The 20,331-nt window shown below is 37.3% G+C and overlaps 1 protein-coding gene and 1 pseudogene across 1 annotated transcript; one reads left to right on the forward strand and one right to left on the reverse strand.

The window, feature by feature from the left end:
• The first annotated feature begins 2,236 nt into the window (after positions 1-2,236).
• Positions 2,237-3,978, forward strand: LOC132171620 (tetrahydroberberine oxidase-like). The gene has a single exon (XM_059582990.1). The coding sequence runs from the start codon at positions 2,240-2,242 to the stop codon at positions 3,878-3,880; it is 1,641 nt and encodes a 546-aa protein (XP_059438973.1). The 5' UTR covers positions 2,237-2,239; the 3' UTR covers positions 3,881-3,978.
• Positions 3,979-12,545: 8,567 nt separating this feature from the next.
• On the reverse strand, positions 12,546-19,522 carry LOC132172305 (tetrahydroberberine oxidase-like; annotated as a pseudogene).
• Between the last annotated feature and the right edge of the window lie 809 nt (positions 19,523-20,331).

Below are 20,331 nucleotides of genomic sequence, written 5' to 3' on the forward strand. Positions count from 1 at the left end.
ACTCAGAGTTGAGTTTCTTCATTATTTTCCCTTAACGCATAGATAGTCTCTATTGTTTGAGAAGATTTCTTTAATTTTTGTAATAGTCTCACAATCTTAGAAATACTTACCCCTTCAACTTGCTATTTTCTTGTTCACCATAATCCTACGCTGCATCAGACTCCTTGCCTTATATCCCTGCCTTTAGAGAATTAGCCCATCAATTCCCCATTAGTGAAGATAAAGAATTGGATGGTAAGAATGCACTCCATAAATCAATTAAATAAACTCGTTAGGAAAGCCACTTGTGTTACAATTAATATTAATTAAATAATCAAATTAATATAACATGTTTTCATTAAATCAACCTTTAGTGTGCATTGCAATGTGCCCTTATTCTATTGGTAGTTTTTCAAAAGCTCTTGTGCTAGTAATAGCGTGTTTGGGAATGAATTAAAGAAATAGAGTTCAAAAGCTTTACTTTTAAGTTTTTGTCAAAATTGTGTTTTGGTCATTTTTAGGTTTTTCGGATCCTTAAAAGCGCTTTCAAATTTTTTTACTAAACGTGTACTTTTTTCCTTAAACGGACTTCTTGAGTATTAAACGTACTTTTAAGCCATTCAAACACAAACCAAACATGCCCTAAGACATTGCCTCCAATCCTACTAGGTCGAAAAAAGTAGTTTGCTTAGGATCTACAATTAGTTGATTAGCCATACCCTTGGTTAAAATTTACCAATAATGTTACTCTTTCAACTTACTTGGATTCAACACTTCTGAATTAGAGCAATAGCTGTTGACTGTTGTATTGAACTTTAATAAACTAGTGATAAAATGATTAAATTTACCTATTTGTATTTGCTTAAGTTTTTAGGATAAGTGATGATTTATCACAATAATAAAAGTCTTGAGTTCAAACCTTGTCGCTGTCAATTTACTTAATATTTATCATTTCAATTAAATATTTCACATGTTAGACCTCATTTGTCAAACCTAACAACCATGCCATCGGAGCGGAAATTTATTGGAAGATCTAATTTTAAAATATATGTGAAGATCTGCTGAGCGTGAAGTGACCAAAGCAATGAGATAAGCAAGGAACAAATGGAAGATAATGCTTGCATTTGAAGTACTCCATTGTCAAAATCTGATTGCTCCTTAACAGATCACGCAAGGAGAGTAGCCGGATTTATTGAACAACTTGAAGAAATTTAAACGTATTTGGAATGACATTTCAAAACAATGACAGTTGACCAAAGAAAAATTTTGCTTAGGCCTTTTTTTTATTATTATTTTTAACATGTTCACACAAAGAAAAAGGAAGGGAAATTCGAACTAGTAACCTCCGCTTCATTATGCGTTGTCTACAACCGATTGAGCTACCCCTTGGGAACCCTTAGGCTTTTTAAAGTAGCTTCAAAGACAAAAAGTCCAATAACATAAACTAGTTATATAATATGTAGATTGATAAAATTATGCATTATTATAATGAAAACTGAGAGTGACTTCATCAACAGACTAATCCAGGCTATCCATCTACATAGTAATATGAACATCTGTTTAACTAAGTTTGGTTTTCTCTTTTTTTTTTTTTTTTTTTTTCCTAATAAAAAAGGTTGGAGGAGGAGGCCAATTATAGCTGTCCTACTTGAGCATGACAATTGGTTTTCTCCTTGTTTCTTTAAGAATTTGGATTCTTGATATTTTTTATTAAAACAACTCTAAGATCGAGTTCTTGAAATTCTATTATTATTTTTAAAAACCTTATTGGGTTTTTTAATTGGTCATTTGCGAAGGCTAATCTCTATTCCACTACATGCTTAAATACATTTCCAGTATCAGGGAACATCTCTTGCCTAAGTAAATAGCTCATATAAGGCTATTTCATGTACTCACTCCTATCTATGACCCAATTTAACTCTAGATACATAACCAAGCAGAAAATAAACCATTTTACTTCAGTGAAATTTGAAAATATGATCAACTAGATACTATAATAATCCAAAATTTATTCCTAAAAAACCAATTTGACTAAGAAAAATCAACGAATGGTCACAATTAAGAAAAATCAACGAATGGTCATAATTCTAGTGTCAAATATTGCTACGCAACTTGGGTTATAGAATTTTCTGGGTCGAATATTCTCTCTCCTTATCTAATTTTTGTTGTGGATAATTTGCAAACTCATGAAGCTCACCGATTTATATCAGCCTTCGATGGCAAGCACAAGCTTTTAGCACCCGAAGGCTTTCTCCAAAACATGCGAGGAACACAAATGGAAATGAAGCCTGTTGGTTCATCTGTGTTTCCATTTTTCTTGGCTCTCATTTTCTCATTTTTATGGGCAACTTCGGCTCACACACACCAAAACTTTCTTCAGTGCTTGATCCTTCGTTCTGAAAACTCCAGCTCAATTTCTGAAGTCATTTACACCCCAACCAACTCCTCATATTCATCCGTCTTACAATTCTCCCTACAAAACCCCAGATTCTCAACACCTGCCACCCCAAAACCTCTTGTCATTGTTACACCAACGCATGTCTCCCACATCCAAGCCGCCATCAATTGTTCTCAAACACATGGCATGCAAATAAGAGTTCGAAGTGGCGGCCACGATTATGAGGGTCTTTCTTATGTTTCAGATGTGCCGTTTGTCATAATTGATCTGATTAATCTTCGATCAATCAGTGTTGATGCAGAGAATGGCACGGCGTGGGTTCAAGCTGGTGCAACTATCGGTGAAGTTTATTATAGGATTGCCGAGAAAAGTAGAACTCTTGGCTTTCCGGCAGGACTTTGCACGACTGTGGGCGTCGGTGGACACTTCAGCGGGGGAGGGTACGGCACATTGATGCGCAAATATGGGCTTGCTGCTGACAATATTATCGACGCGCAATTGATTGATGTTAAGGGTAGAATCCTTGACAGAGAATCTATGGGAGAGGATCTATTTTGGGCGATTCGAGGAGGAGGAGGGGCGAGCTTTGGAATCATTGTTGCCTGGAAAATCAAGCTAGTTCCTGTTCCATCAACTGTGACTGTTTTCACAGTTAATCGGAACTTGGAACAAAATGCCACCAAGCTTGTTCACCGTTGGCAACATGTTGCAGCCAAGCTTCACGAAGACTTGTTCATCCGCGTCGGCTTAACAAGTGTAAATTCCAGCCAAGAAGGGAAGAGGACCATCCAAGCTTCATTCAATTCCTTGTATCTTGGAGGGATTGACAAGCTCCTTCCACTGATGCAACAGAGCTTCCCTGAGCTGGGTTTGATGAGAGAAGATTGTATTGAAAAAAGTTGGATTGAATCTACTCTCTACTTTGCCGGATTCCCAAGTGACGAATCCTTGAATGTTTTGCTCAATAGGACTCCTCTCATAAGACCCCCATTTAAAGCAAAATCTGACTATGTCCAGGAACCTATTCCAGAACTTGGGTTTGAAGGGATCTGGAAAATATTTTCCCAGAAAGAGGCAGAAACAGCTGTAATGATCCTGACTCCGTATGGGGGCAGAATGAGTGAAATCTCGGAATCTGTAACTCCTTTCCCACATAGAGCGGGTAATATCTACAAAATCCAACAGCTAGTGAACTGGGAAGAAGAAGAAACTGTGGCATCCGAAAGGCATATAAGTTGGATCAGAAGGCTTTACGGCTACATGGCTCCCTACGTTTCGAAATCTCCAAGAGGTGCATATGTGAATTACAGGGACCTTGACATTGGAACAAATGGTAAAGGCAACACAAGCTATAGACGGGCGAGGATATGGGGTAATAAGTATTTCAAGAGCAACTTTGACAGGTTGGTGCATGTGAAGACTCTAGTTGATCCTGCTAATTTCTTTAAGAATGAACAAAGCATCCCTCCTTTTTCATCTGGGTGGAAGAAGAGAGGTGATTAGAGGTATTTAGATAGAAAAATTTGTACTCAGGATTCAGGAATAAAGCCTTTTTCTTTTTTCATTTTCCTCCTAATATTATAAGCATAGATAAATTGAGAATCAGGATATTATGTGAATTTCGAAATATAGATTGGGTTTCATAGGTATGAATCTTCTTGTGTATTTTAGAGTATTTATTTATGAGAGTGGCTATATGTACATTATGTGCGGCCTATATATTTTGCGAATCATTCAATGAATTTGTGGAGTCGCACAAATCCAATTTATATATATATTTTTCTTTGTAAATACATTCAATTACAAAAAAGAGGGGGTACAACTATATAAAAAGATGAAAGGGGGTGGATTTCCTACCAACAAATCCAATCAAAATAAACAATGCCAAAACTATATAGAAAGTATCCAATGTGTCCAAAAATGATTCTAAGACCATAGAAGACACCGACTTCTCTATCTTGGACAAATGCTAAGAAATGAGCCACATAAAGTGGCTAAATCATCAAACAAAGGACACCGGTAAAAGCATGACTGTCATGAGACCCTTCGACCCAAATCTAATGATTAATTTGCAAAAAAATTGTACCGAGATGAAAAGCAAATATACAAAATATTATTTAACTAGCTTACCAGTAAAACTGGAACTTGGTAGTTTTTTCCTCGGGAAGACCAATCTGAATGCATCAACAAACCTAGTTGTGTAATTTTTTTGTCCCCTTCGTTTAAGCATATAACCAGACAAAGTAATTAGACGACAACAAAAGTAAACAACCAAATCAACTCTAAGCCCCATGCCTCTTAATTGCATCGTCGTATAGATTCTATGCTTTGTACTGTCCATTAATCGGCAGCCCCACCTCAAAGGAAAAATTTTTAATTTACATCATGGACAACGTATGCGACACCTTTCCATCCCTTAGTTTGAACCAAAAAGATATATAATAAGCACAACAAGCATGTGCGTTGATACTTACTCTCAAGAAAAAAGAAAAAATGGCATTGGGTTAAGTCAAGTTGTTGGCAATCCACCATTATTGTACGTGCATTTGGGAAGTATAAAATGACAAAATTACCCTAAAATCATTTGTTCTATTTTTTCTTTTTTGAAAAAAAATGCAAAATTAGTATATATATGGTTACATTGTTTCGCAATAAGTATATTAAAATGTACTGAGAGCTCACTTGGTCTAACACCCCAAAAATTATTAGTAGGTAATTAACTTGGTCTGGGTTCTCAAATGGATGCTTATACTCTTCAAAATTAGAATACTAAGCAATGGCAAAACACAAATTTTCTATTAGTCTATTAATATTAATCATTACAACTAGATCAGTATTTACTCAAAATCATCACATTAATTAAAATTTGTATACTATGCACATGATCAGTGTAAAGAGGCAATACAAGAAAGACGGTCTTTAGCGACAACACGTCATCAGTATAAAGTCGTCACAAAAGGCCTTCAAGTGGTCGCTAATGACTATTAGGGACAACAAAAGTCCTTGTAGTGGTTGTCGTAGGTCATTAGTGATGACTTATACTATAAACATCATTAGGGACGACTTTAATAGTTGTTGCTAATAAACCTTATCATGAGATGACTTATCGTCGGTATTATCACGTTATCAGCAACAACACTCGGTCGCTAATTATATGTTCAATAATGATGTAAAATGTCGTCGCTAATGTACACAGATCAAGGATGACATTGTTGTCACTAATTATATGGCCAACAACGACCACTATACAATGTTGTCGTTGATGTTGATAGCATCAACGATGACAATTGTCGACACTGATATTATTTTTTTTGTCATTAGCGATGACCAAAAAATGTTGTCACTGATAAGTGATTATTAGCAATGACCTAAAAATTTGATTGTTACGAACGATTATTCATATAGTGAGGATCTATACTAAACTTTTAATATACAAATAAATGCAAGTCTGTAACAACTCGAGAAATCCTACAATGAGTCTTGAAGAAGTAACTAAATCAATATTATTTTGCCAAATATCGAATCTGTTTCAAGGTCCTTCTTATCGAAAACCTAGTTGACTTCTTTGTAAAACAAAGATGATGTTTTAAAGGTGAAATATAACACCCCCAAAATTGAACCGATTAATTCAATTCATCCTCGTAGTTTATTGGCAATACCTCAAGTGCAGTTAACTGGCCTGTAACTGGCTAAGGGAAATCACCCATTTACATAACAAAGTAAAATAAGTGGAAAGTGGAAATACATTATGTGAGATTACAAAAATCATAAATACCTGATATTATCATAATTCTATAGACTTGAAGCCTCCAATAATATTCTAAACACTAACCAGATCAGAGCTTGTAAGACATTCACTCGGCGTCTTCATCCTAACGAACTTTTTCACTCTACATGCGGACGACTTGCTAAATTGCAATTAGCAGCGTAAGTTCAAGACTTAATAAACAAATATTATAGTTGAGTATACAATAAGCCTATAAGTAACAGTTATAACCTAGGAAAAGTAGAAGTAGGTTTTTAAAAACATATTGTCTCTATTATTATGCCATGAAAATGTGATTTATTTAACGAAGTACTAAGGCATAATTTCAGCAACAACCACTAATATTTAATACAAAGAAATCATGCTATAAGCATTTATAGTAAATCATAGCTATCCTTCGTATGGTCTATCTAAGCCCTTAACTTCTTCTTGATAGGGTTAGTGCTGTCACGAGGGACCTATAATGTAATATTGGTGCTCGAAATATCATATGCATACTGTCCACTCACTAGCAGATCGATGGAGTTCGATCTCGGGTGGCTCACGCTGCTAATGACGTCCGTCTATAATAAACACCACTCAAATAGGACTGTGTTAGTTACAAACAACCATTGGATCAAAGGCCAAACATAATCAATAAACATATTTTGACCAAAGGGTCAAGCCCATATAACAAGCCCATGACAATTATACCGCACGTACTGATGTACCATGTCATATGATGGAATTTCATTCTTCATTTAGTTAAACATTTGTTCTTTCTTATAAAAGTAATAGGCTTGGAATATATTATTGAAAATGCATGCTCAATTGACAGATCACATTTTTTATTTTAAACAATTGTAAGTATTTACCTACCTTATCCGCATATCTTGATCCCCTACTATTGCGAAACATAGTCTAACACTATATACATTACCTTGAGAATCGTATTTCATGCTTGTAATGCTAGACCCTCATTAAAACTCTAATTACCCATTTATGGGCACTACCAAACATTCGGTCTCGATATTGAACATTCGGTGTATGATAGCCAAACGTTTGGTCAGACAGGGTGAAACGTTTAGTGTGTACCAGAATGCATGCAAAGCTTTAAAACTCCTACCTAATAGATACCATACATAGACCAAAGCTTCTAACAAATCAATAAAAACATGTTAAACCATACCAACGTGACAAATCTTGAAGAACAAAAGTAAGCTCATCATTTTTGCAAAATCATGGTCTTTTAAGAGGAATAATTTATAAATGCATTTTGCCATATTCAAGACTTGTAAAAATCATGGTAAATCATATGGATAGAGTATAGGCAACACGAAAAAATGAGTATGACTTAAGGTTTTATTTTAATAAAGATGGATTAACAATAAAATATCTCTTTCTCTCTCTAAAATCACATTCTCTCTTTAGATTTGTCACAGTTGACGGTTCTGAGTTAGGGTTTCATCGAACGTTCCGGGTATTCTCAAACGTTCAATGAGGAATAAAATAATTAAAATTGACATTTAGTTTTTTGCAGAAAATGAAATGATTAATCGCATCCATCTGCAACTTGTGCTTCTCCCTCTCAGCTTCAATGGCTATTTCAAATTCAGCACGCAAGACCATTGAGCCGCCAGGGTTCTGCGACCGTGCTTGGGATGGTGTATAATATGAGTGGATGTTGCTGTGCATAGGCAAAATATTCTTACTAACCCCTCGAATACGACCCGCATATTCAGGCTTATTGCTGTGCGCCTGGGTGTACGCGTTGTTTGGTGTCCACCGAATCGTCCCCTATGGCCCATCTATCAATTCCGCTGGGTCAGTTTCCAATAGCTCCTTCATCCATACCTGTACGTTACATTACACATGATCATCGTTATTTATATAAGTGTTAATCCTCAATATGTTAATACATAAATAAAAATTCAGGACAAGGTGTAAGGAGCTTACAATTCTCTCCATGACCACCAGATTTGGGCAACTACCATCTTTCTTTTTATGAGTCTTGATGTAATTCCTCGCTCGCGTAGGAGCCCTGCTCGACGTAATTACCTACAATAAGTTCAAATCATCAATAAAACGTTCATATATATATATTACACAATATATGACATATACATATACATATGGTAAATTAGAGTAGTATATCCTCATGTAACACCATTGCGAAGCTCTTCGAGCCGGTGTAGTGTGGTGTTTGATTAAGTGCTCGTATGTCTCTCATGTGCTGAGCATATTCCTACGAACACAACATGTAGACGTTATTAATAGCTGAACCATTGAACAATTATAATTAACGAAACACAAATAGTTTGAAATTGTGACCTAATTGATAAGCGGGATCACACCATTTCACCAACAATTTTTTCACGTCTGCAGGGTTGTACTTTGCAATGGTCTGCCGCATCCTCGCCGCCACTGTCGTAGGAGTATCGCTGCGCTGAATGTTGAGCTTATTCTTTAACTTGTGCCTCCAAAGCTTTAGCTTCTCGCCCATGTCTTTGAGCGTGTCCTTTTTTATTGCCGCCATATCCGACCCAGGCATGATGTAGAAGTGGTTCTATATCAGTTAAAAACTGGGGTATTAAAGAGCAGGTTGTTTTACAAAATTTACTATACAAATGCTACATATCATAAATTAAGAACATCTAATCTACACTTACAATCAATGACTCAAATAAATCCTCCTTCGTATTTTCTGGTACCTCATTCCAGTAATCGGATATCCTCACAAAGGACCCACTCTTGACAATCTTGCCCATCATCCGTCTAAATTTTCCCTCGCTTCGTCTTATAGGTTGCCACGCGTCATTATACTCCATGACAATCCTTTTCCCATCGGGTATGTCCCACAACTTGTGCAAGTCATTTATGGTCAACACTTTAAATTTATCCTCGTGATTTGCATTGATGTTTAATTAACACACAAATGGTGAAACAGATATTATTTGAATTTAAGTACTAACTACATGTACCATCATGCATAAATATGTACATATTTAGGGTTCTGAATAGCATACATACATACCTATCGTCCGAACCTGGTCAACAGTCAATACTGGCCAAGCAGGGTCATCGTGCTGCTGACCGTGTGCATCACCTGTCCCGTCATCCAAGTCATCGGGGGCCTGTGTCTCACTATCATCTACACGTGTGCTGCTATGTGGCGGCCAATCGAAATAGCCGTGTGGCAATAAACCCAATTGGGTCAATGTGGGTGGTGGGGATAGCAAACTTGGGGATTCATCAGAGTCTCGAGGAGTAGGCTCATATCAATACCCTAGCTGGGTAAGGCTTGTTGGATAGGATGGGTTAGGGAAATTCGGGCCTAGATCAATTGAAGAGCCGGGAATGTCGAAGACATAATCGTCTCTCGTAGGTCTCTGCCCTTCCACATGCTCTAGAAGTATCAGTTGATACCCTGATTGCTGCCTCAGAAGCATAGCAGCTTCCTGTGACTCACTGTCAGTAAGGTCATGATGCGATCTCGACCCATGGTCACCCGTAGCTTTCCGCCCAGAAGATTGTGCCCTCCGATCTCGCTCAGAAGAATGTGCCCTCCGTCCTCACCATGCACCTCAACTCGAGGCTCACTATTGTCATCCCCGACTTTGTGCATGCCGAATGCATCATGCAACATGGCGTGCATATTTCTACCCTGTTCAGTGCTTGCACCAGCATCTGTGACCGGATATGTTGAATTGAAGCCTTCAACAGGAGTTCGTATAAGCCTCTCGCCATGATAAATCTAATCTTTGTATTTGGGCCACATTCCTTTCCCTTCTGTTAAGTTGTCGTATACCAAACCTAGGAGGTGTCTCATGTTACAGTGACACGACTTATAGGGGCACACAATAAGTTTGTTTTGAGTGTCGCCAATATATATATATATATATATATATAACGTACTCGACGAAGAGGGAGAGAGTGTGAGAGAGACCGCCAGGAGGGAAAGACCGCTGGAAGAGAGAAAAATGAGAGAGAGAGAGAGAGCTGCTTGTGTGGGAAAGAAAAGAGAAATGGGGGGGAAAAAAAAGAGAAAGGAGGAAGAAGAAGGGGGGAAGGGCACGCTTGTAGCGCGCCTTCCTGAGGCCACTTAGTAACATGCCACATGTGGCATGTTACTAATTTGGTAACGTGCCACAATGGTACGTTATTAATTTGGTAACATGCCACAGTGGCACGTTACTAATTTAGTAATGTGCCACGACATGTTATTAATTTAGTAACATGCCATAGTGGGACGTTACTAATTTTGTAACGTGCCACAGTGGGACGTTACTAATTTTGTAACGTGCCACAGTAGCATGTTATTAATTTAGTAACGTGCCACTGTGGGATGTTACTATACTGGTGGTATTGCGATTGAGTCCCTGGTATTGTGATTGAGCGCAAGTCGAGTCTCTGTTACGGAAATCGAGCATAAGCGCTGCGGATAAAATTTTTGGTAACGTTTCAAATTGACACATTACCATTTGGTAACATGTTTTCTTGACGCGTTACAAAATTGTAACGTATCAAGTTAACATGTTACAATTTAGTAACGTATTAACTTAACACGTTACCAAAATGTTAACTGTCAACTTGACACGTTAACACATTATAACATGTCAAGATGACACGTTACAGAATGGTAACATGTGCAGTTGACATGTTACCAAAAGATGACGTGTCAATTTAAAACGTCATCTTTTTGTAACATGGTAGTTTCAACATGTCACCAAACGGTGACGTGTTGAAATTGACACATTACTAAAGATTATAGTAACGTGTTGGAAACTAATACATCACAATATGGTAATGTGGCAAAAAGTTGTGAATAGTTGCCACATCACTAAACATCCTAATTTTTGAAGTGAGGCAATGTTTCTAGTGACAAATGTTCGATTTGAGTAATTTACTTTTGATAGGTAGTTACAAGTAATTAAAATTAGACCTTTCTACTCTTTTGGTCATGCATGGTATGACCATATAACCATCATTTCGCCCAAAACCTTCATGTTGGTTGTCTCTAACCTCTTGAAATCGTAGAGTGAGAGAGAAAAAAGAAAAGCGGAGTGAGAGAGGACATGTGCTTGGAGGAATTGATCCTCAAACCTCAAAGCTTCTACCTTGAGGTAATCATTTAAATCCAGACCCTTAATTACTTTCTGTTTTCCACGATCATATGTTGTTTAATACCATATCCAACTATGTTTATCTATTTCCATAACTATGAGTTAAGTTATAGTTTTCTTTCAAAAGTTATTATTTTTTCACACAAGTTTTAGATTATGTATCTTGTTTTTTAGAATCAAAACAGCATATAAATATCTCTTTTGCAGTAATTTGATTTCCATTACATAATTGATTTGCAATGGATTTTATATTGGAAATATAGATCTATCATATTTGAACATTTTAAAGATGCGAATCGGAGTTATATGATTGAATATTGTTGGTTTAAATATGCATGTATGTTAGATGATTTGTTTTAAGATTCTGTACCGATTAAGAGTTAGATTATTGCGTGAGATTAGGATTTTATAGTCAGACCTATGTTTTATTGAGGGTTGAACGTTTGGTCTTTGAAAACAAAAACGATTGATAGAGACCGTAATGGTTTAATTACGGTTCTAGCTATTTGATTAGGGTTTAGCGCATAGGATTAGACTTTGTAAAGTATTACATAATTGATGTTAGCATGTGATTTGGAGTGTTACTTATGTATGAGTAAATTCTATAAATTATGTAAATGTGATATTCCCCAAATGTTTCTTACTTGATTAAACCTATTGATTTATGTTATGAGCCTAATGATTAAACATAATAAGATTTTGCTTTAAATTAGCGATGATTATTTTAACAAATTGATTAAACCCTCTTCAAAGTAAAACACATTTTCAGATGGTATAATAATTAATGGAGACAACACATTTTCGTGAAAATTCATTGGTTAATAGTTGTAGGTTACAAATTCTTTCGCGAAAATTCACTGTTTAATAGTTGTAGGTTACAAATTCTTTCTCAAGGCACATTACATAAATTAGTTTCATAACAATTTACTTAATAAGTTTTGGACTTACACAGTTATTTCTTTTCCAGGGTAAAATACCTCGGTGTTTTGCAGATTTCGCAGTTTGCTAGCTTGTGAAGTGAGAAATTCGGTAGGATGAAGATGTCAAGCGAATGGCTCAAATTGTTCGGTTTGCTTAGATAGATGATAGTTGTAAACATTATAGAAATGTCTGTTTGGATGCGTCATTCATATTGGTTATAAGCATGAAGATTACCGGGAAACTTTATAATGTGCATGAAGATTCACGCGTATGAAACCCAATCTATTTATTTATGCTTAATTATACAGAAACAAGGAAAAGGAAAAACAAAAAAACAACAAGGCCTTTATTCCTTATAATTTGTTCTATCTAAATACCGTTAATCACCTCCCTTCTTCCACCCGGAAGAAAAGAGGGGGATGCTTTGTTTATTTTTGAAGAAATTAGCAGGATCAACTGTAGTCTTCACCTGCACTAGCTTGTCAAAGTTGCTCTTGAAATATTTGTTACCCCATATTCTCACCCGTTCATAGCTTGTGTTGCCTTTACTATTTGTTCCAATGTCAAGGTCCCTGTAATTCACATATGCAGCTCTTGGAGATTTCGAAACGTAGGGAGCCATGTAGCTGTAAAGCCTTCTCATCCAACTTATATGCCTTTCTGATGCCACTGTTCCTTCTTCTTCCCAAAACACCCCACAAAAAATTTTGTAGATATTACCAACTCTATGTGGGAAAGGAATCTCGGATTCCGAAATTTCACTCATTCTGCCCCCATACAGATTCAGGATCATTAAAGCTGTTGTGACAAATGCAAATTCCAAGATCACCAAAGAAGTAGAAAAGTATAGAATAGAAAAATAACACAACCACACAAGACACCAAGATTTAAGTGGTTCGGCTTAACAAGCCTCCATCAACTGGCAGAGACGATCCAGGAGAAATTCACTAACAAAAGAGTGGAGTACAAAGAGTAGTATGAATAAAATCACTCAAACCCAAAAGCCTAAATACACCCCAATCTCACTCAAAAGAGAATTAAATACAAAAGAGAAAATATTCTCTAAATTTCTCTAAGCTTTTCAGCATTCCAAATGTGAGATCAAATTGAAGAAAAATGGTGAACTTCTTCTCTCTACAGCACAAGTCTCTCTCTCTCGGCAACTTCAGCTCTTCTTTCTCTCAATTTTCTCAACTAAAAGTTGCTGCATCTCTTCATGACCGAATGGCTTCAACATTTAACAACAAAGCCATTTTGTCAAAGCTTCTAGAAGAAGCTTAATAAAGAAGGGACAAAATGGACGTGTGAGAGAGAGAAGCTTAAGTCAAAAGGTATGGGTGTAAAAGTGACCATAATTGCTTGGGGCCCACGGTGAGGTTGAAGAGGAAATGCAAGTCACCTGTTCTAACAAATCTCCACCTTGACTTGAATTTCATCAAGTCTTCAACACAAATCTCCTCAAGACGTTTGCTCCAACACCCCTAAGGGTAATTACAAACTACAAACACCAATCAACCCCAAGCAATGCTTGAACTTGAGGATCGAAAGTGGCTTAGTCAACATGTTTGTTGGATTTTTCGCTGTAGCAATTTTCTTCACTATGATATCAGCTTGTGTCATGACCTCCCGAAGAAAATGATATCTGACATCAATGTTGTTTGGTCCTCTCATGATACATTTGATTTTTGGTCAAATGTATTGCGCTCTAGCTATCACAAAATACAACAATCTCACCCTGTTGCAAACCCAAATCACTAACCAAACCTCTGAGCCAAATTGCTTCTTTCACTGCCTCTGCTGCTGCCATATACTCTGCCTCTGTAGTGGACAAAGCAACTGTCGACTGTAAAGTCGCTTTCCAACTAATGGCAGACCCCGAGAGAGTGAAAACAAAACCTGTCAGAGATTTTCTTTTATCCAAATCACCAGCATAATCTGAATCAACATAACCAGTGACACTGGAACTGATACCACTGCCTCTATCATAGACTAAACCAATATTTGCAGTGCCCCATAAATAACGAAGTATCCATTTCACTGCCTGCAGTGAACCTTGCCCGGATTCGCCATGTAGCGACTAACAACACTAACTGCCTGTGAAATATCTAGACGAGTGCACACCATAGCATACATGATGCTTCCAACTGCACTGGAGTAATGAACACGTGACATGAGCTGCTCCTCCTCCTCACTCTGTGGCGCTGATGTTGTTGAGAGTCTGAAATGAGCTGCAAGTGGAGTACTCACTGGTTTAGAATTATGCATACCAAAGCGTTCAAGTACTTTCTCAGTGTACTTTTTCTGTGACAAGTACAACTTTCCCGCTTTTCTATCCCTGTGAATCTCCATACCGAGGATTTTCTTCGCAGCACCCAAATCCTTCATTTCAAACTCATCACTCAACATAGATTTCAATCTCTTAATCTCCAACATGCTTTTAGCACCAATAAGCATGTCATCCACATAGAGTAACAAATAAACAAAAGAACCATTAGACAATTCCCTGTAATACACACAGCTATCATAGCTACTTCTTGTGTAACCATGTCCGATCATAAAGCTGTCAAAGCACTTGTACCACTATCTTGGAGATTGTTTTAAACCATACAACAACCTCCTCAACTGACAAACATGATCTTCTTTATCTTCAGCAATTAACCCTTTTGGCTGATGCATGTAAATGGTTTTCTCAAGCTCACCATGTAGAAATGCAGTTTTCACATCAAGTTGCTTAAGATCCAAATCATTTAGAGCAACCATGGCAAGCAAAACACGAATAGAACTATGTCTCACAACAGGAGAGAAAACTTCATTGAAGTCTATACCTTCTCTATGACTATAGCCCTTTGCTACCAAATGTGCCTTGAACCTTGCATCTTCAACACCTGGGATTCCTTCCTTTTTCTTGAAGATCCATTTGCAACCAATAGTTTTAGCACCTTTAGGCAATTTCACCAATTCCCATGTTTGGTTCTTATGAAGAGACTCAATCTCCTCATTCATGGCAACAACCCATTGAGCAGACTCACTACTTGTGACAGCTTCTGAGTAAGTGGCAGGCTCCTAGACTGCAGTGCCCTCTGCCACAGTAAATGCATATGCTACCAAATCTGTATAGCCATATCTTTGAGGTGGCCTAATCTGCCTCCTCTGTCTACCAGCCGCAATACTGGTCTCTTGCTCTTCTTGTGGATCATCATCATCAGAAACTGGAATCATGAACATCTGTAACAGGCTGATCTTGAGTGTTATCTCGCACCCTCTATGAAGCCTCCACCTGAAGCTCCACCTCCTTGCTAGAACCTTGCTCCTTTCCTGCAAAAACAATAGACTCCTTTCCCGAATGAAGCATGGTAGATTCATCAAATACAACATCTCTACTGACTATAAACTTAGGTGATTTAGGATCAAAACACCACAATCTATATCCCTTCACCCCATCCTTATAGCCTAGAAATATACATTCCTTTGACCTAGGCTCAAGCTTACCATCATTCATATGACAATAAGCAGGACAACCAAAAGTTTTTAAAAATGAATAATCAGCAGGAGTACCAGACCATACCTCATAAGGAGTTTTACAATCAATGGCTGTTGATGGAGAACGGTTGACCAAATAGCAAGCAGTATTGACCGCCTCAGCCCAAAAATCTCTAGACAACCCGGCATTTGAAAGTAAGCAATGCGCTCTCTCCAAGAGAGTCCTGTTCATCCGCTCAGCAACCCCATTTTGCTGTGGAGTATGACTAACTGTGCGATGTCTAGCGATGCCTTCATCCTTGCAGAATTTATTAAATTCACCACCACAAAATTCCATGCCGTTGTCTGTTCTGAGTCGCTTGATTTTCTTCCCAGTCTGATTCTCAATTAATGTCTTCCATTGCTTGAAAGTGGCAAACACATCACTTTTCTTCTTCAAAAAATACACCCAAACTTTTCTCGAATAATCATCAATAAATGTAACAAAGTATCGAGCACCACCCTTTGATGGAACCTGAGAGGGACCCCATAGATCTAAATGGGTATAATCCAATGTACCATTTGTTCTATGGATCCCTGTACTAAACTTGACTCTGCACTGTTTCCCGAACACACAATGCTCACAAAAGTCAAGAGATCCTGTTTTCTGGTCACAAAGCAAACCCCATTTGCTCAGGATTGTCATACCCCTCTCACTCATATGACCCAACCGCATATGCCATAACCGGGTGGTGTCTGAATCTGGATCATCTGAAGAAGACACAGCAGCTGAACCTGTTATCGTACTACCTTGAAGAAAGTAGAGGCCATCAACCTTGTTACCTTTCATTATAACCAATGAGCCTTTGCTAACCCGAATGACTCCACCTACACCGGAATACTTGTATTCAAGGGAGTCTAAAGTGCCCAATGAAATAAGATTTTCTTCAAATCTGGTATATGTCGAACATTCGTCAAAGTCCTCACAATCCCATCATGCATCCTAATTCTGATTGTACCAATACCAACAATCTTGCAGACGACATTATTTCCCATCAAGACTAAACCACCATTGACTGAATCATAGGTAGTAAATCAATCCCTTTTAGGAAACATATGAAATGTACAAGCAGTATCAAGGACCCACTTGTCGTTAGAATGATCATTAAAAACGGTAACTGCAAGGACAAGGTCTGAACCCCTAGAATTCCCTTCGACAACACCAGCCACAGAAGAGGAACTTTGCTTGTCACCTTCCTCTTTATTTTTCAACTTCGGACACTCGGATTTATAATGCCCATACTTTTTACAGTAGTAACACTTTACTTTCTTCTTTGACCTGGACTGTGATCGGCCTCTTGATTTACCTTTACCCGAATCCCTCTCACTAGATCGACCTCTAAAATTAGAAGAATTTTTTGAACGACCCTAAACAAATAAACCCTCTGCTTGATTATCACTACCTTTACTATTCAATCTTGTCCTCAACTCCATAGAATTCAAAGCAAATTTAAGATCAGCTTAGGAGATAGTATCTCTACCGTACAACATGGAATTAACAAAATTATCAAAAGCATCCAGTAGTGAACATAACAAAATTAGGGCTTGATCCTCATCATCTACTTTAATATCAATATTTTTCAAATCCAAAATAATTCTATTAAAGTCATCAAGATGATCACAAAGAGGCATACCTTCTTTCATCTTGAGGGTATATAACCGTTGCTTCAAATACAATCGGTTAGTAAGGGATTTCTTTATGTACAAGCTCTCCAGCTTCTTCCAAAGTCCAGCGGCTGTTTCTTCATTGGCAACTTCTCTTAAAACTCCATCTAAAAGAGACTACAAAATTGCACTGTGGGCTTTTTCTTCAAGTTCCTTCATTTCCCCCGTTGATGATGTTGATGGCACCTCGCCATCCAAAATCTTCGCCAAGCCCTTGTTGTCGTAACAAAGCTCGCATCTTGATGCGCCCAAGGCTGAAACTATTCTGACCATCAAACTTCTCTACTTCAAATTTTGCAGTAGCATCCCACAAAATAAATACCCGAGCTTTGATACCAGTTTGTTGTGACAAATGCAAATTCCAAGATCACCAAAGAAGTAGAAATGTACAGAATAGAAAAATAACACAACCACACAAGACACCAAGATTTAAGTGGTTTGACTTAACAAGCCTACATCCACTGGCGGAAACGATCCAGGAGAAATTCACTAACAAAAGAGTGGAGTACAAAGAGTAGTACGAATAAAACCACTCAAACCCAAAAGCCCCAATACACCCCAATCTCACTCAAAAGAGAATTAAATATAAAAGAGAAAATATTCTCTAAATTTCTTTAAGCTTTCCAGCATTCCAAATGTGAGATCAAACTGAAGAAAAATGGTGAACTTCTTCTCTCTACCGCAGAAGTCTCTCTCTCTCTCTCTCGGCAACTTCAACTCTTCTTTCTCTCAATTTTCTCAACTAAAAGTTGCTGCATCTCTTCATGACCGAATGGCTTCAACATTTAACAACAAAGCCATTTTGTCAAAGGTTCTAGAAGAAGCTTAATAAAGAAGGGACAAAATGGACGTGAGAGAGAGAGAAGCTTAAGTCAAAAGGTCTGGGTGTAAAAGTGACCATAATTGTTTGGGGCCCACGGTGAGGTGAGGTTGAAGAGGAAATGCAAGTCACCTCTTCTAACAAAAGCTGTTTCTCATTCTTTCTTGTAAAAGCTTTGCCAAATGCCTTCCAATCCAAGTTCTGGAATTGGTTCCTGGACGTAGTCAGATTTTGCTTTGAAACGGGATCTTGTAGGAGAAGTTCTGTTGAGCAAAACATCCAAGGATTCGTCACTTGGGAATCCTTCAAAGTAGAGGATAGATTCAATCCAACTTTTTTCAATACAATCTTCTCTCATCAAACCCAGCTCAGGGAAGCTCTCTTGCATCATTGGAAGGAGTTTGTCAATCACTCCAAGATACAAGGAAATGAATGAAGCTTGGATGGTCCTCTTCCCTTCTTGGCTGGAATTGACACTTGTTAAGCTGACGCGGATGAACAAGTCTTCGTGAAGCTTGGCTGCAACATATTGCCAACGGTGAACAAGCTTGGTGGCATTTTGTTCCAAGTTCCAATTAACTGTGAAAACTGTCACAGTTGATGGAACAGGAACTAGCTTGATTTTCCAGGCAATAATGATTCCAGAGCTCGCCCCTCCTCCTCCTCGAATCGCCCAAAACGGATCCTCTCCCATAGATTCTCTGTCAAGGATTCTACCCTTAGCATCAATCAATTGTGCGTCGATAATATTGTCAGCAGCAAGCCCATATTTGCGCATCAATGTGCTGTACCGTCCACCGCTGAAGTGTCCACCAACGCCCAGAGTTGTGGCAAGTCCTCCCGGAAAGCCAAGAGTTCTACTTTTCTCGGCGATCCTGTAATAAACTTCACCGGTTGTTGCACCAGCTTCAACCCACGCCGTGCTATTCTCTGCATCAACACTAATTGATCGAAGATCAATCCGATGAATTATGACAAAGGGCACATCTGAAACTTAAGAAAGACCCTCATAATCGTGACCACCACTTCGAACTCTTATTTGTGTGCCATGTGTTTGTGAACTATTGATGGCTGCTTGGATGTGGGAGACATGCGTTGGTGTAACAATGACAAGAGGTTTTGGGGTTGCGGGTGTTGAGAATCTGGGGTTTTGTATGGAGAATTGTAAGATGGATGAATATGAGGAGTTGGATGGGGTGTAAATGACTTTAGAAGTTGAGCTCGAGTTTTAAGAACGAAGGGTCATGCACTGATCGAAGAAAGTTTTCGTAAGTGTGAGCAGAAGTTGCCCATGAAAATGAGAGAAGGAGAGCCAAGGCAAATGGAAACACAGATGAGCCAACATGCTTCATTTTCGTTTGTGTTTATAAGAGTTTCCTTGTTTGTAATGTTTTGGAGATGGCTTGTTAAATAGACTGAAAAATTGAACGTTGGGGATGGTAAAAGCTTCTACTTGTTTGTGGGAAAGGAAAAAGGAAGTATATATATACACAATCGTGTATATATATATATATATATATATATATATATATATATATATATATTTATTTATATTAGTATTGTCATTTTATATATTTTTTTATCTTTATTTTCATGCTTATGTTCTTCCATTTTGTTTTTGTCCCTTATATTTTTTTTTTCTATTTTTTTCTTCGTTTACTTTCTATTTATATCAATCAATTCCGGAAAAAGGAGAGAGATAGAGAGATTCTATAAGAGTTTCTACTCGTTATTTCTCAATAAAAATTATACTACTGTAATTTTCTTTCTTTATATTTTTTTTTCCTATAGCAGTTCTTTTCAATTTTTCAATCATTGTTTCTCAATGAAAAATTATACGACAGTTTTTTTTTTTTTCTAGAATAGTTATTTTCAATTATATTAATATTTTCGTCTTTTTCATTTTTTTATCTTTGTTTCCAGTGCTCATGTTCTTCCATTTTTTTTTTTTTTACTTTTTTTTTTTTTCTAATTTATAATTATTTTTTATTCAAATGATTACTTTTCTTTTTAAATTTTACATTGAATTCATGAAATAATAGTGAGAAGTTTCTTTTCGTCGAAACTCAATTTTTCCAATATATTTCACACTCAATTTTCCGATCGTAGATTTTTTTTTTTTGTTTTCTATGTCTTAAAATTAGTTTCATTTACTTTTATA

Source organism: Corylus avellana, chromosome ca2 (genome assembly GCF_901000735.1).
Source record: "Corylus avellana chromosome ca2, CavTom2PMs-1.0".
Classification (NCBI taxonomy): Eukaryota; Viridiplantae; Streptophyta; class Magnoliopsida; order Fagales; family Betulaceae; genus Corylus; species Corylus avellana.